The 16,577-nt window shown below is 60.3% G+C and overlaps 1 protein-coding gene across 5 annotated transcripts; it reads right to left on the bottom strand.

Annotated features, from left to right (window-relative positions):
- Positions 1 to 372: 372 nt before the first annotated feature.
- Positions 373 to 14,841, bottom strand: SLC17A9 (solute carrier family 17 member 9). 5 transcript variants are annotated; one of them, XR_015138692.1, is made up of 13 exons: positions 14,642 to 14,841; positions 8,895 to 9,092; positions 8,525 to 8,664; positions 6,644 to 6,743; positions 5,199 to 5,329; positions 4,603 to 4,750; positions 4,337 to 4,433; positions 3,663 to 3,805; positions 2,976 to 3,010; positions 2,519 to 2,634; positions 1,874 to 1,929; positions 1,699 to 1,728; positions 373 to 1,331 (listed from the first exon to the last, which is right to left on the bottom strand). XR_015138692.1 is itself a non-coding variant. In XM_086331047.1 (13 exons), the coding sequence occupies exons 1-13, from the start codon at positions 14,698 to 14,700 to the stop codon at positions 1,168 to 1,170; spliced, it is 1,362 nt and encodes a 453-aa protein (XP_086187173.1). In that variant the 5' UTR covers positions 14,701 to 14,839; the 3' UTR covers positions 373 to 1,167. The 5 variants fall into 5 exon arrangements, 4 of the variants coding, with proteins under 4 accessions (XP_086187173.1, XP_086187175.1, XP_086187174.1 ...); XM_086331047.1 differs by having other exon boundaries at positions 3,663 to 3,750; positions 14,642 to 14,839; XM_086331049.1 differs by having other exon boundaries at positions 3,663 to 3,750; positions 4,603 to 4,699; positions 14,642 to 14,837.
- Between the last annotated feature and the right edge of the window lie 1,736 nt (positions 14,842 to 16,577).

Here is a 16,577-nt window from a genome sequence, read left to right as displayed (position 1 = left end):
AGACTCACTTTGTAATCGAGAATCTGATTCTTCCCGATCAAAAGCGGGGGTGGGGAGGCTGTCGGGGGAAATCTTTGCTCACATGGAAAATTAGGATTTGTCTGATTCTGGAATCCGCACAGAGGACAGCACCGCCAAGAGGCTCTGACACAGATGCGCAGACAGGGTCTGTCTGGGGCGGAGCAAGGAAGGCCCACCTCAGAGGTGTTTGCGCATTCGTGTCAGCACCCACATGGGTCAGTGTGTCTGTCTGTTCGTGATGTTTTCCTTGAACAGTTTGTAACACTTTGCTGGTTTCCTCAAATGAATGAAATAAATCTTTAACATGTGTTTATTCTTTTTATAAATAGAGAATTAAATGACATAATGGTCTTCTTTTTAAATAGTTTAATAGTCATAATTTTTTTTAATAGTCATAATTTAAATAAGGCTTTGGTGTGATTTTCCATATTCTCATAGTTTCTTTTTTCTACATATACATCTTGCAGAGTCTATTATTAATCTGTAAGACAACTGGTCCCTCTACTGTAAACAGGGAGGGAGAAAGACAAGGAGGACAGGGGGTTTCACTGGTTCAGGGTGTGTCCTGCCCAGGAGGGGTGCCCACACACCCGCACGAGGCACTAGGGGAGCAGGTCCATCAGCAGTGCCCAGGGATTCACAGGAGGGGCACCAGGGACAGGTCCTCTGGGGACACTTGGTTATGTCAGGAGGCAGGGCTGGCTGTTGGGACTAGGGGCCTGTCTGGTGGGTGGGGGCCAGGGATACTGCTAAAGACCCTAAAGTGCATAGGACGGCCCCCTCCAGAGCATGATCTGGCCCCCAGTGCCGAAACACAAAGCCAAGCAGGTTCTGGGGGGAGACTCCAGTTGACCGCCCACCCTGCACCAACATGACCCCAGGGAGGGATGCCTGCATGGGGCACATATGAGTCTACACAGAATAGACTGTGTCTGTCATGAAGCTACTGCTACTAAAGATACTAATCCACCCACACTGAAGTTTCACTAACTGGAAGAAGGGTGCGACCCCCATGGGCAGGGGAAGCAGGCCACGCCCCCCTGGGCTGAGGCTCCCTCCCTTTAGGGCCAGGAGCAAAGGGGCCCATCAGCAGGGCCAAGTTCCCTGCTGATGGCCCAAGGTCCTCAGGGGTGTAGGTCAGGGAGGCTAGAGGTCCTCATGGGCGGGGCTCAGGTCGACCCGCTGGGCCTTCCCAAACACAAGGAAGGTGCACAGCCCCAGGCTGCTGATGGCGGCCACTAGGTTGAACACAGACGTCCAGGAGCCCGTGGTCTCGATGAGGTAGCCGCCCAGGCACACGCCCACTACACCTGTACCGCAAGAGGGGACAGGCCGGTTGGGGGATAGACAGGCCGGCTTGAGGACAGGCTGTCCAGCCCCTGCGAGGACAGTGTGGAGAGAAGCTAGGGGCCCTGAGGGCACCAGCCCTGTCATTGCAATCCAGTCCTCAGCCTCTGAGGACCCGCACATGTGCAGGGGCTCCATGTCACCATGGAAGGCAGGTCTATTCTCGCCCCGTGGCTAGCTCCAGGGTCTGAGCTCCCCGCAACTGCTCTAACACTATGGGACCCTCTGAGGGGTACCACGCCCCATCCTGAGGGCTGAGGCAGAGGGTGGGAGGACACAGAGCGGGGCAGCTTGATACCCGCAGGCAGGGGATCCCAGCCCACCTCTCACCTGCCAAGGCCCCAGCTGTGTTGGCCACGCCTGGAATAGGACAGGGAGAATGAGGATTGGTCAGTGGAAGCCCACTGGAACTCTCCTACAGCCCACCTGCCCGAGGATAGGCCCTAGAGGCCCTGAGCAGGAAGCGGCAGCTACTCCCTATTCAAGGAGGGCCTGTGGTCCTTACCAAACAGAAAGCCGGCACAGGAAGGGGCCAGATCCTGGATATTAACGGAAATGCCACTGCGGGAAAGAGGAGAGAACGAGGGCAAGTGACCACAGGATGGCTGCCAGCCACCACGCCAGCCGTAGCTCTTCTGATCACCTGGATCCCAGAGGCCAGCCAGGCCTGCCCACCACACCAGGAGGTCAGCCCCAGCTCAGCAGTGGTGATGGCATGGGACCCACTCCCAGGATAAAATAAGACGGGAGGCAAGCTTGCTTGAGCGCACACACGCTTTGCGGCCCAATAATTTGGAAAACAACATCAAGTTCCAACTCAGAACAATTCAGAGCTGTTTTCCTGATTAAACCCTGAGCTGCAGTGCAGGTTGAGGGACATGAGGCTGGATCCCCACCTTTGGCTCAGAGGATGCTTCTCAGAGATCAGCATCTCTTCTGCTGGCCCCTCCCCAAACACCGCTTCGTTTTCCCAAAAAGCCTGGGTCCTCACCGGCTCCATTCCTCTTTACTTTGTGGCTCACTCGTGGGGGCCTGTCACTGCCCACCCTCCATGTGCACCACGGATCACAGGGCTCCTCCCCTGCACCCAGGACCCGGGAGCCCAGAGGCGGCATGGGGGGCTCTGGAGGATGAGGTGCCCGGCCCTCACCTGTGGTTGAAGGTCTGGAGGCCAATGGAGGCTGACGCGAAGACCACGGAGTTACAAAAGCTCGACGTGTGGCCCAGACACAGGGCAAAAACACTGGACAGGCCGAGGCCCATCACCTGCAGGAGAGACAAGCGGGGACGCGGCGGGAGCCTTGGGCCTTCCTGGGCTGCCCTGAATGAGGGTGGGTGGGGCTCCCTCTCAGGTTGGGCCTGCCCGGAGGACACGGAACAAGGCTACACTAACCAGCTGGCCATGCTAGTTGCAGCCAGAGAAGCCCCAGTCGATGAGCACTGGGGTTCAGGGAAGGGCCTCAGTCGGTCAGACCAGTCCCCATAGCTGACCCAGGGAGCCCTCCAGCCGCTGTACCACACTGGCCACCTTCTAGGTCAGGGGCCCCAGGAGCAAAACGGTGAGAGCGGGAGAAAGTCGGGAGAGAGTGGTCTCAGGACCTTCCTACCTGCATGAACTTCCGAACGGTGATGGTCCTGTAACCTGGACAGGGGGAGACCAGAGTGTCCCACTGGCCATCTGTGCTGCCCCACCCCCGACGGTATCCAGAGGGGTCCCACCCGGCAGGGCCGCAGGGAGAGGAGGGCTGGGCCGGGCTCACGGGGGACAGCCTGCGTTATCTGAGCCACGTGCACACGTGTATGAGTGTGTATGTGTGTGCACTTAGAGGCCGGGCAAAGCAAGTCCCTCAGTGATTACAAAATGTTTTCTTTGTGTTTCTGCAAATTTTCTACTTTTCCCTCAGTGAGTGGGTGGTTCCTTTGGTAATGAGGACAAGACTGACATTTAAGGCCATGTAGGGCAGGGTCGTGGGGAGCCTGCCTGCGAGCGGTCATCCTCAGGGCATGGGTGTGCAGGTCTGTGGTCTGACCCCACCAGGGGGACTGCGTCTAGCACCCAGGTGGGAGAATCGACTGCTCCACGGTGACTATGTCCCCTTCATGGGGAACAGGCTAGGGAGGTGGCAGGCTGGAGGCAGGCATTGGCTGTCAGGCCAGAAGCCGGGCACCAGGGCCCCCGGGGCTGGCTCTCTGGACCGGGGACCCACATCATGGCCAGTCCTCAGGGGTATGGCCTCCACCTTGCTACAGCGGCACCCAGGAGGGATGCCCCCCTCCCCTCCCCCAGGGCTCACCCTGATTGATGAGATGATCAGAGAGAAGCCCGCTGAGCAGACTGGCGGGAATGGCCACCAGCCAGGGCACCACGTTGAAGACCCAGCCCTGGAGGGAGGGAGTGGAGGGACCTAAGAGGCGTCCAAAATGGGCACCTGGCCATCTGGAGAGGACAAAGGGGTGGGGTGGCCGCTGCCCATGACCACTGCGCAGTAAGTCTCTCTTCTGCCCACAGGCTAGGCCTCCCAGCCCGGCCTCCCAGACCCTAATCCATCCCTGACATGGACCGAGCACTACTGGTGCTGTCTCCCCTGTGAGAAGGACCTCCCTCGTGGCTCCCCACAGGGTGGGGGCAGAGCTGGGGATCGCGTCCTGCCCAGAGTGTGTGACGCGAAGTTCCTGGTCACCAGACCGGGAGGTCTGGTGGTTGAGCAACTGGAGTGAAGCCAGCCAGGCTGACTGCAGGACATCTGTGCCCACATCAGGAACCCTGCATACGCCCCAACCCCAGGAAGGACTGTCCACAGTGGGGTGGGCAGACAGGGCAGCAGCTGGGCCTCTCCTGTGTGCACCCAGGCTCTGGCACTGAGCCACACGGTGTCAGAACTGCCAGAGCCTGGGTGGAAGGAACCCAGCTCTCTGCACATGCCTTGTGGTGCCCCCCACCCTACGAGCTGCCTGGTGGCCAACCCACCTTGGAGCTGGGGAAGGTCTCCTTAAAGAAGGTCGGCAGCCAGGAGAGGAGGATGAAGAAGGAGCAGGCCGCAGATAGCTGGGAGATGATGGCTGCCCTGGGGGGTGGGCGCCAGGCTCAGCATCCACACTTGGAGCCCGTCCCCACACCAGGGTGGCCAGGGGCTGAGAGCGGGGAGCCCAGAGTGGAGCTGCCTCCATGCTGGCTGCTCCCCTGCGGTGGTGGATCCAGGTCCCCAAACCCTGTCCCCACAACAGCCCGCTCACCAGACAGAAGGCTTTCGGAAGAGCTGTCTCCAGGGCACCTTGGTGTGTCTGGACACGGGCAGGCCTTGCGCCAGGATGCCCAGGGCCAGGATGAGATCTGAAGGGGGAGGCAGGTCCACGTGAAAGCCATCCAGGTGGGAGGATGGACCTGTTCCCAGAGACCAGATGCTGGGGGCAGCCTGTGGGCCCCTGGCTGTGTGTGGGGGCTGTATACCCTCTCTGCCAGTGCCTGGGCTCAGCAGCACTTGCCTTCGGGGGTAGACATTAGTGCTGACCATCTGTCCCCCGAGCCCTCAAACCTCCCAGGCCCCACTCCTGTCACCGGAGGCCGCCACTTCCCCTGCAGACTGCCTGTGCCGGCTGAGTGGCCCCTGCACGTCTGCATTCATCCAACAGTCCCCAGACTTGACCATAGCCCAGATGAGACTCAGGGAGTAGGCGTCCTCTCTACCTGGAGCATCCTTCTCTGGAGGGCAGAGCCACAGCCCCGGGTCCCTGGGCCCACCTGCTCTCGGGGTTCAGTGGCCCCTCCCTGGAGGGGACGAGGCACCAGGAGTGCACCAGGCCTCCCAAGCTCCCCAGGGAGTGGCACGTACCTCTCTCACTCAGGAGACACCTGTACACGTAACCCACCCACAGCAGGGTGAGTCCACCCGAAAAGTAGAAGACACTCGGCCAGCCGTACCAGTCCAGGAGCAGGGAGCCCACAGCCCCGGTCACCAGTGTCCTGCAAAGACAATGGGCATGGCCAGAACCCTCGCTTCACTGGGGCCAAAGCTGCCTCTTGGACCCCACCCTGTGTAAGCTGAGTCCCTGGAAAACAGGGCACCCTGTCATCTGTGAGCAGCTGCCCAAGAAGGCAGGGTCCGTGCGGGATGCTAGGGGTGCGAGCTGGCAGGGCATTCTGATGCCATGGGCCAGCGTGGACTCAGGCACAGCCACGCAGCCATGACATGGCACAGGGGCCCTGCTTTGTTCTAGGATCTCCCTACTAGGCCTTCAGTTGGCCCACATTTGCATGTGAATCTTTTTAAAATAAAAAAGGCAATGAGAAGACAGTGGTGACAAGAATTCGCTGATATAAAACCTCCACGCTGTTTTCAGCTCCTTGTTATCAGAGAGAATGAAATTTCAAAAAGACTTCTAAACGCAGAAACAACCTCCAAACCCAACTGCCTCCCTGTGTCCTGCTGATCCTGTGTCCTGGGGGCCTCCCTGCCACAGGCTGGCCTGTCTGTCCAGGAGCTTCTCCCCACTGCCCCTCGTCTGCCAAGGCTCGACCAGGAGATGGTTAAAGAAGAAAAAAGAAGGAAAAAGCTTCCCACCAAGGCCCGTGGAGGCTGTCTTCTGCTTTGAGCCTCCATTTCCCCATCTGAGGGGAGGGGGGTGGGCATGGTCTCTCCCTGTGTCTCCCTTCTACCTGCTCCCACCCAACAGGTCCAGGTCACCCAGTGAGATGGGATTTCAGATGCACTATGAACCTTTCTTGGTGTGACTTGTTTCATATTGCTTCTCTGAAATTCACGTTTCACTGGGCACCCAGGGTTTCCATCTGGGCAGCTCCCAGCACCCCCACAGGCACCCCTGGCCCCTTTGCATTCTTGCCTGGAACTCGGCAGCAGTGAAGTGAAGCCCTGAACCCAGGGGTTGTGAAGCCCCATTAGGACAGCAAGACACCCCACGGAGGGTCTGGTGCTCTGGGGGACATGCAGTGGGGAGGGACACAGGATCAGATCTGTCATGACTGGACCACGATGGGTGCCCTCTAAAGCAAATGCAGGCCACCTCCCCCATGGGGACGGCCCCCATCCAGTTCTGTCAGTGCAGAAGGAAGGGAATATAAGTGGGCAAGAGTCCCAAAGCCCACTTCATCTGCCACTGGCCCCAGGGGGACAGAGCAAACACAGTGGTGGCGGCGGGGTGGCTGGGCAGCAAGTGCCTCCAGGAGCAGACTCTCCATGTGTCACCATCACTGAACCTGAATCGCCCTGTGGCATTCACACGAGTGGCCTGTCCCCACCAGCCCCAGGCTGGGACTTACCCGAACTGGGAGCCGGCCCCCACAGTGCTGTAGGTGAAGGCTCGCTCACTCTCCCGCACCTTCTGGGACAGCAGGCTGGTCAGTGCAGGGAAGTAAACCCCTGGGGCAGGTGGAGAAGGAAGGGGCCATGTGGAGCTGTGTCCCAAGCCAGCTGGCCCACGAGGCCCACCAGGGCAGCAGGTCGAGGCATGAGAGATGGGCTGGAAGCACCAGGGGCTCTGGGTGATTATCCAAGCCCAGGTCTCCTTCTTCCTTGCATCACCCCCGGGACAGTGGATGTGGGCTTTTCCTGACACTTGGCTAAGGAGACACTCAGCTGGGGCGGTTGGCGGGGTGCGGAGGGGGCCTACGCCAGCTCTCAAGGCCACAGGGCTTCAGAGTCCTGGCACCGACACGGGTGATCATGCACACACGTGACAAGTGCACACACTAACACACATGGTGCACAAATGTCAGGTGGGACCTGAACGGCCTTGAGGGACCACAGCGCCGGGTCCTGGCTGCGACACTGCCCTGTAGCTATGGGATACGTCACTGCAGGGAGGTGGGGGGGGCGGGGGGCAGCTCGGGGCCTCACTGCACCTTGCACTGCAACTTCCTGTGAAGCCATAATTATTTCAAACTCTAGTTTTGGAAAAAAAAAAAAAACTGTACTGGGGGCCTGCAACTCTTGCCTGTTACACTGGGTTTTTCTGCAAAAGCACCCAGGAGAAGCTCAGAGGCTGGGCACTGGTACAGGACATCGTCCCCACCTTCCCTTTGGGACCCAGCACTGCCCACACCAAGTGCTGGTCACTCAGGGTGAGAACTGCCCCTGGACCCCTGGTCTTTTCACTGTAACAGGCCACACAGAGAAGTCCTTCCATCTCCGAGGAGGATGGGGAGAAACAGCTGAGCTGACGGCCGTCCAGCCGGGTGCCCAGTGGGCAGTTCCCAGCCAGGTGTCACACAGCTCAGTCCTGCCTCAGCTGCAGGACAGACAGTACTAGCCATGGTCACTGGGGTGAGTTGGAAGGAGTGCAGGTGCTGGACTGCCTGGAGCACGAGGACCACCTGCAGGCTGGGCTGATGGGGCTGATCAGGAAGCAGGTAGAGGCCCAGTCCAGGATGTCTGGGATCCTGGGGGTGTGGGCTGGAAGCAAGCCCACCCCCGGCCTGGGCTCTGGGAAGCGGGAGATATGGTAAGGAAGGGGGTGTATCCTGTCAGATGCCAGGCTGGGGTAGGGCAGGAGCTCGGAAGGTCATCCCACCCCTGGAGGGAGGGCGTGAGACCCTGCCACCAACTCCCCCTGCCCCCCGGAGGTCTTTGAGGAGGCCTCTCTCCAGAAGCGTAATGTCCCCAAAGCATGAGACCCAGAGGTCTTGGGAATGCTGGCATCCCTCTGCCCGCTGGCCCAGCCAGCATGGGTGTGGCCTCCAACTGGGCACACCCCTGTGGTGGAGTTGACAGCACCACGAGGCGGCCTGGTGGCCACCAGATTCCTGGAGCAGACTTTGTGGCAGGAGGACATGTGACATTAGAACGTGCCAGCCAGCCTGTGAAGTGACTCTAGAAAACAGAAAGTGCTTGGGTGCTACGGCATCAGAGCACAAACACAGGGGCAGGGATGTGAGACAGAGCTGGCTGCGCGCCAGTGGGAATGGTCCTCCGCTGACCACCTGCCCCACCAGGAGCAGCCTCACCAGCAACAGCCTTCGGTGTTAATGCACCCTCTGTGATCTGGGGCAGAGTTTGAGGCATACCATACACAGGGCCCCACACGAGGACACGTATGCTTGCTCAGGAGCACCTGCCTGAACACACGCCCATATATACAGGTACACACGCACACACTCACATGTGCACACAATCCCTTGCTCTGCTGCGCTTGGGCCCCCTACCTTGGAGCAAGCCGGTGAGGATGCGAGAGAAGGTCATGAAGGCCAGGTGGGCGCTGCCAAGGTGCGCGAGCAGTGGAGTGGCCACGGTGATGAAGCCCCAGGCAGAAGCTGAGAGCAGGATGACCTTCTCGCCGCCGATCCTGCAAGGGGAACAAGAGGGTGGCCATGAGGAACCGCGCAGCCAGGTTGCCAGGATGGGCCAGACTAGGGGATCCTGCTGAGGAGCAGGCGGGGTCCCCAAGGAGCCAAGCACCCCGAGACAGCTGAGTGCTGGCCCAGCCCACCCCAACTCGGACCTCGGGTCTCCCAGTCCCCACATTCCCTCCCTAGGAGCCCCCTCTCCCAGCCTTGCCTGGGGGGCGGGGATTACCGGTCCCCCAGGTGGCCGCCCACCACCTGAGTCAGGCAGTAGCCCCAGAAGAAGCTGCTGAGCACAACGCCGGCCTCTTTCTTGTTCCAGCCGAAGTCCTGGCTCATGGAGGCGGCGCAGACAGGCATGCTGACGCGGGCGCAGTAGAGCAGGCACGTGCCCAACAGCAGTGTCCCTGTCCATACCTGGCACTCAGGCCTGGGGAGAGAGAGGCTGATGTGAGGGACAGCTCAACCACCTCTTGAACACCCACCTATCCATGTCTGGTGACTCCTGGGAGGAACAGGCAGATGCTAGAAATGACGCATGAGGTCCCTGAAACAGCGGAGGTGGGAGCACACAGTGGCCAGTGAGGGCAGTGAGCTGCGGTGGGGGAGATCCAGTGCTCCAGGACACGGGCACTCGGTGGACCAAGTGTAACCTGCCAAGGGGGCAACGGGCTGGCACGAGGACCCCAGTTGAGGCAGAGAGGGGGTAGGAGCAGTGCCCCTGCAAGGCCCCCAGGAAAGCTGGGTCTGCTCAGCAGGGGACAGGGGAAAGTGGTGTGAGATGGCCAGCATGCCGTGGAGGCCAGAGGGCCCTTGGAAGAGCCTGGGCAGTAGGGAGGCAGCCCAAACCTCCTAGGAAGGTTGCCAGACAATATCCACATGGGGACTGTCCTCCAAACTCCTGGCCAGAACTCCTCAATTATCAGTCACCAAATCAGGAGAAGCCAGAGACAGGAGCCCAGGGACTCAGCGCCTATGGGACCCTGGTCCAAGGTGGGGTGGGAAGAGGCATCCCAGGACATCAGGGGGAAGTGCAGGACCCAAGCAAGTGTGGCTTGGTGGCAGTACTGTCCACGGCAGTCCACGGATAGTGACAAATGGACACTGATCTGGGATGTGAAAGGGGGACTCTGGTGTGGAGCACAGGGAAGTCTTTACTGGCTTCACGGTGGCTCTGTAAATCTGTGCGTGCATACTAAGTCACTTTAGTCACGTTCAACTGTTTGAGACCCTACTTTGGGACTGTAACCCTCCAGGCTCCTCTGTCCATGGGATTCTCCAGGCAAGAATACTGGAGTGGGTTGCCAGGCCCTCCTCCAGAGGATCTTCCTGATCCAATCTACAACTGCTCTTAAAAATGAGATAGGGGTGGTGGGACTTTTAAATGAGAGAGAGAAGAGCCTCAGTGCCCTTTCTGTGGGGGGAGGGGGGGCACCACTAGTGACTTGTGATGTCTTTGTGCAATGTGGAGACATCCCCTGCAGGGGTCACGGCAGTGGGGAGTTCAGGAGCGGGGAGGCCTTGAGGCAACCTTGGGGTGCCTTGGGGATACTACATACACCTGGGCTCACCTGCCTAACTTGGGCAAGGGTTCTCCTGGGGCAGGGGTGAGGTGGGGGGAGGTCAGGAGAGTGGGGAGGCCTTGAGGCAGCCTTGAGGGGGTGTCTTGGGTGTCCTGCTTACACCTGGGCTCACCTGCCTAACTGGGGTAAGGGTTCTTCTAGAGCAGGGGTGAGGTCGGGGGGCGGGGGAGTGAGATGCTGCTCAGGTTGTGGGGAGGAGACAGGGCAGAGGCTTCAAGTCTGCGCCCCCGCACCCCCAGGCCTGGCGGAAAGGGGCCAAGGCATCAGTGCTGTAGGGCCTTGGGCAGGCCACTGGGCAGGCAAGGTCAGCAGGAGTGCATGGGCAGTTCTCAGAACAGTTTAGTTCAGTTCAGTCGCTCAGTCATGTCTGACTCTTTGCAACCCCATGAACTGCAGCATGCCAGGCCTCCCTGTCCATCACCAACTGCTGGAGTCTACCCAAACCCATGTCCAAGAGAGGGAATTCCCCTGTGGTCCAGTGATCAGGACTCTGGAGTGGGGGGTGGGGGGGTGGGAGGTGGGTCTCAATCCCTGGTCGGGAAACTGAGATCCCACAAGGCATGCAGTGGCGTCGCCAAAAAAAAAAAAGGGACAGAGGACGGCAGGGACCTCAAACCTGGCAGATGAGCCAGGACCCTGGAGTCTCAACCTGGTGCCCCAAGCCCATTCAAACCTTTGAACCCCTGTCTGGACCTGGCAGGGGCTCCCTCGGCTGCCTCGCTGGGCATTGACCTGAAAACAGCAAGAGGGGCCAAGGGCAGCAGAAGCTTGGGCTCCATCTATGGACATGGGGGCAGATCCCCTCCCTGTGGCATCCCCCCAGGCTGAGGCCGCCTTGGAGGACAGTCCAGGGTGAGGACAGGACCGGCCCTGGGAGGGCCAGAGCACTTTCCTGGACGCCTCCCAGGAGTAAGAGACCTCAGAGGCCCTGAGTGCAACTTTGTGCCCTGAACCAGTGGGCGTCACGCGCACCAGGAGCCTGGTAAATGGGCACTATGGGCCATGTCCATTATCTCCAGGTCAGGGCCACTGCCACCTGGGGAAAATGCAGCCACGTTGCGGGGGGAACACAGGCCCAGCCACCGGGCCTCCTGAACTTCAGTTTCCTCGGTGAAAATGGGCTTGTTCCCCTGACGCCTGTTTCCTTCACAGGTCAGTGACTAGCAAGGTGACTGCCAGCACCCGAAGCCTCAACAAGGAGCCATTGACTGGGGGGGTGGGGCCGGGGGAGCCTTGGCAACAGTATCCACCTCCTCCCAGCATTTCTCCCCCAACCCCATTCCGCTCACCCTGGCAACTTGGTGCACTTTCCCACAGGCCGGGAAACGAGATGGGGAGCCTTTCTGTGTCTCAGGCTTGCAGAGGCCCTGGGTGGGGGGAGGCTCAGGGCCACATCATCCAGCTGCTGCCCCCACAGCTGGAGGCTGTGGGGTCCTGCAATCCCACCAGTGGAGACAGACCTCTGCTCGAGGGGACTTGAGGGGCATAAGCCCAGCCTGTTTCCCCAGAGGGTTGTGTTTGCCAGTTAGGAGTCTGGGAATTACCGTCCAAAGTGCTGTTAGCTCTGGACGAAGGGAATGGTCTGATGTGATGAGCAACTCTCCCAAGGAGACACTTGGGTGCACTCTGGGCCCCAGCCTGACTAGGGGAGACCCCCTTTCCCTGGGCCTCAGTTTCCCTGGGTGCACTGGACCACAGATTTCACGCTGCGTCTCTGGGTGCCCTGAGGAGGGGCAAGGATGGGGCTCCTGGGCAGTACTCTGTGGCAATTTGCATTTTATATTAGAGCTTCCTATGAGTCCAGTGGGAAAGTGTTCTGTGCTGGAAGGCCGGCCGTTCTACACTCCCAGGAGCCATCCACTAGACTGGTTGAGGGCAGGTGCCCCCTTGGAAACTGCCTAGTGATCAGGGAGAGGCCATAGTGCCCCCACCTTCCTTCCTGGTTGGCAAAGTGTGACTGGAGTGACTCAGAAGTGGGGATAGCAGCACAGTGGCTGATGGGGCGTGCCCCTCTCGAGAGGCAAAGCGGGGGCAGAACCCCACAGGGCAGGTTGAGGACTCTCCTGGGGCCTAGTGGCCCCAAATGCTAATTTTCTTTACAGAACCAGACTGTGAGTGGGGTGTCAGGGTAGGACAGGGGAGGGGCATCAGGAAGGCCAAGGAGGCCACAGGAGGCACTGGCTCAGCGACCCCCAGAGGAGCTCAGGGACTGTCTCCTCTGGGGCTCCAACCATGGAAATGATGCCCCCAGTCCCCCCTCTTGCCCCTGCTTTCCTAGCCCGGCATGGCAGGCCAGCCAGCAGGAGCGGGCAGAGGACTGCTGAGTACAGGTGCATGAGCCTCAGAGGTTGGCGCAGGGTGACCTCCACAGCCTACAGGTGAGCCCTGCAAACCCAGGCGCAGGGGAGCAGGGCTTCTAACTTCCCCGAACAGCCATAGCCGGAAGGTGCCTTTAAAAAGGAAGCTTTGTTCCTTTCTGTGGCCAAAGCTACGAAGGGTCACCTGCATAGATGGGACCGCGCCCCCCAGCACACCCGCCCCTCCTTTGGATGCAATTTGCCAGCGCTCCAGGAGCCTGGTTCTGTTTGCTCTCTGGGTGGGAAGTCCAGCTGGAAACTGGGGAAAGCCGGCTGAGACTAGCCTACTCTGGAAGGCTGACAGGGCACCGAGAGGTCAGGAAAGGCATCCGCTTCCAGATCACTGGTTGGCCCTGAGCTTAAGGTGCCAGAATGGGGACCCCCACAGAAGCTGGGAGGCCGGGTGCTATGGGCTTCCTCCTAGGGCTCTGGAGGACCCGCAGCCTTGTCCCTGAGCTGGCAGGCAGTGCTGCTGGCCGGGCAAAGGGACATCCTCCACAGGTGCTGGGGACACAGAACCAGCAAGTCTGCTGGTGCAGGTGACCCAGATGTGGCGACTGATCAGAACGCCAGACCCAGAATCCTGGTCTCCGGCAGGGCTTGCTGGGAACACGTAAGGTCATGACAGGATCAGCCATAAAAAGTCTGAAGACCTTCATCCCTTCACTCTGCCCAGTCCAGAGTCTCGTCCATGCCCTCAACTTTTCTAGAAACTTCTGCTTCCTGCCAAAGGCCCCCATGCCTGAGAAGCACCCATGGTTGAGCAAACACGAGGTCACGTGGACCCTTGATTCAGAAAAGGGAACTGTGCCTGCTGCTGGGGACAGAGGGCAAGGGCCAGAGAGAAGCGGGGCTGAGGCTGCCGGCTGCCCTGTCAGGTATGTCCCAGGAACGGCCCTGCCTCTGGGTGGTCCACACGGCAGTCAGCAGCCGCACAGTCGCCACAACCCTTTGTCACAGTTCTCATCACCTTTATCCACACAGGGTATGCACCACTCCACCCAGGACCCCGCTGCCTGCCTGGAGGCGCTCCTTTCTAAACTAGGCAGGGAGGGAAGGAGGTGGTGAAGGCAAAGGCAGACTGTTAGAAAGCAACAGGACTCTCTAGAAGCTCCAGCCCTCTGCCCAGCCGCCTGCAAAGCTCCTGTCACTTGGGTTGGCTTCTGGGTCAGGGCTCCTGGGTCAGCTTGAGGGAGGAGGCCTCGCCTAGACAACCAGCAGGGTGGGGAGGGAGCAGGTGAGTGGGAGGCAGGTACACCCAGTGGGCAGCCCTCCTAGGCACCTGGCACCTGGTGAGTGATTTGGGCTCTTGAGCTTCCCCGTCCCTGGGCCCTGTCTCCAGGGAGCCCTTGGCTCCCCAGGTCTTCCTGTGACTGGCTCTGGGAGGCTGGGGAAAGGGAAGGCACAAGGCAGGCCCACAGGATGCAGAAGTGGAGGTGAACCGGCCCTGGAAGCAGGGCCAGTTCAGGGGAGGCAGGGGGATGTCAGGGGAGGCAGGGCCTGACGTTCATGACTTGGGGACCTCAGCCCCCCAGAACCGGAGGGGATCCTCTTGCTCGCTCCTGGTCACTGTGTGAGTCACGCTGCGGGGCGGAGCCCCCAGCCCAGGGCCATGACCTGCCCAAGGTCTCCCTGTGCGGTAAACCCCCACCCCGGGGGACCTTGTGTGCATCACACAGCTGGCACAGAAGGCAGGGGTCAGTGTCTGCTGCAGGTTCCAGCGTAGCCCCCTGCCCCCAGCCCACTGACTGCGCACCTACAGGCGACCCTCAGGTGGGTGGGCACAGGTCGGGGCTGGGGCCTGTCAACGTGTGTGGTCGTGAGCTGGGAGGCCCTGCCCCCAGCCCTCCCATCCCACCAAGACCCGACCTGGACTGCAGAGAGCAGACAGGGCACTGGGGAACCGGGCCCTGGATGGAAGGGAGGCAGCAGGGAGGTACGTGGCCCCTAGGCGGAGCAAAGGTGCCGCCGGCGGGAGCTGTCTCCACCCAGGACGCCCGCACCCTCCCCTGACCATCCCCCGAAGCGCTCGGCCTCACCTGGACCACTGGGTGTCCTCCGCCGCGTCCCTGCGGGTCTCGTCTGGGGGCGGCTGCATCGGGCGTGGACGGCGCGGGCGCAGCGTGTCCGGGGCCGCTCCCGCCCGGCCCAGCCACCGGGCAGCGCCGCCCAAGTCCACGTGTCAGTCCCAGCGGCGCTTCCGTCCGGCGCGCTCCCAGGACGTGTCGCCCCCGGACGGCCACCGCGGGGGGCGGGCGGGCAGGGCGGGGCCCGCAACTCGGTACCCGCCCCACTCACATCCGTCGGGGAGGCCGGGCCTGGCGCTCCCGCGGGCGGGGTAGACCCCTGCGCGCCTCGGGGCCTCCTCGCGGCTGCCGCGGACGTCCGGGACAGACGGCGAGGGCGCTTCCCCTGCAGCCAGCCGGAAGGATGGGGCTCTGGAGGGGCTGAGCCGGCGGTGATCCTGGCGGGCAGCCTGCATGCCGGGGGCTTCTCACCTCGCAGGGCTGTGCACACCTCGGGTGAGAGTTGGGGTTGGTCTCACCCACTGCAAAGGGAATAAGACTGGAAGGGAACCAGTTTCAAAATGGGTCTTTGAAGGTGGGCTCTGGCCCCGGGACCCTGGAGCAGCAGGGGGAAGGAAGCCTGGCGATCCAGAGCCCACGGAGGAGACCGTGTTCTGACTCCTGTCAGGTGCCAGGCCCCGCCCTCGGATCCCCGGATCCTCGCTCTTGGGGGCATTCTCATGACTTCAGAAGCCTTGACGCCCAGGGGTGGTGGGCACAGCCACAGAGAGGCAGCAAGTGGAATTCTGGGCAATTCTGCTTCTCCCAGGTACTTGCTGCCTCTTCACACACCCACAACCCCACCTCCACCCCCCCCCCGCCCCCGGATCCATCCTCCACATGGCAGCCTGGTGAACCTGGCCAGGTCACACAAGGAGGAGGCCCTCTGAACAAAACCTAAAACGCCCTACCCCTTGGCCTTGGCCTTACCCCTCCCCCAGCTCCTTCTGTGCAGTGGTGCTCACCGCAGGCCTGGCTTGCCCTGCTCCACACATGCTAGCAGCAGACGGCACTTCTTCCACCCATACGATGCTCAATGGGACAGAAAGACGGTGTGGAGAGAGCAGTGCTCCCCCAAATAACCCAGGACTGAGGAAAGTGTGATAATCCTTGCTAAATTCTACCTGGCAGCTCACTGCCACCCACTGCCCCAGGAGCTTTGATGATGATTTAAAAAATTTATTTTTGGCTGCATCGGGTCTTTTTTTAAAAAAAAAGTCTATTTACTTTAGGCTGTGCTGGGTCTTTGTTGCTACACAGGCTTTTCTCTAGTTGTGATGAGTGGGGGTTACTCGTCATTGTGGTGCGTGGGCTTCTCATCGCGGTGGCATCTCTTGTGAAGCACAGGCTCTAGAGCATGCAGGCTTCAGTAGTTGTGGTGCTTGGGCTCAGTAGTCATGGTTCCCAGGCTCTGGAGCACAGGCTCAATAGCTGTGGTGCACTCATTTAGTTGCTCTATGGTATGTGGGATCTTCCCAGATCAGGGATTCAACCTGTGTCTCCTGCATAGGCGGGTGGATTTTGAATCAATGAGTCACCAGGGAAGCCCTGCGTTGAGTCTTAGCTGTGGCACGCAGGATTTCTCACTGCAGTGCACAGACTTCTCTCTAGTTGTGGCACGCAGGCTCAGCAGCTGCAGCACATGGACTTCCTACTCACCCCACAGCCTGTGGGATCTTAGTTCCCTGGCCAGGGATCAAACCTGTGTTCCCTGCATTGGAAGGTGGATTCTTAACTACTGGACCACCAGGGAAGTCCCTGATGGTGATTTTATATGAAAACCTAGAGCTGCACCATGGGGAACATTTGTCATTTGCTTACCTCCTGGAGCTGTGCATGAACAAAACACAGAAAGGAAACCGAGAAGGCAGGGAAGGGTGGCTTCTGCCATGGGATGGGCTGGGAAGTG

Source organism: Bos grunniens, chromosome 13 (genome assembly GCF_055505025.1).
Source record: "Bos grunniens cultivar Pamir isolate PY7600 chromosome 13, Bosgru_T2T1.0, whole genome shotgun sequence".
Classification (NCBI taxonomy): domain Eukaryota; kingdom Metazoa; phylum Chordata; class Mammalia; order Artiodactyla; family Bovidae; genus Bos; species Bos grunniens.
This window is presented reverse-complemented; position numbering and strand designations above follow the sequence as displayed.

What these genes read in the sequence shown, in the direction of transcription:
- SLC17A9 (XM_086331047.1), bottom strand. Translation starts at nt 14,700, where the DNA reads ATGCAGCCGCCCCCAGACGAGACCCGCAGGGACGCGGCGGAGGACACC. An exon ending in CTCCAGACCTTCAACCACAG is followed by an intron (nt 1,930 to 2,518) that starts GTGAGGGCCGGG and finishes TCTTTCCCGCAG; the next exon opens with TGGCATTTCCGTTAATATCC. An exon ending in CACAGCTGGGGCCTTGGCAG is followed by an intron (nt 1,332 to 1,698) that starts GTGAGAGGTGGG and finishes CTTGCGGTACAG; the next exon opens with GTGTAGTGGGCGTGTGCCTG.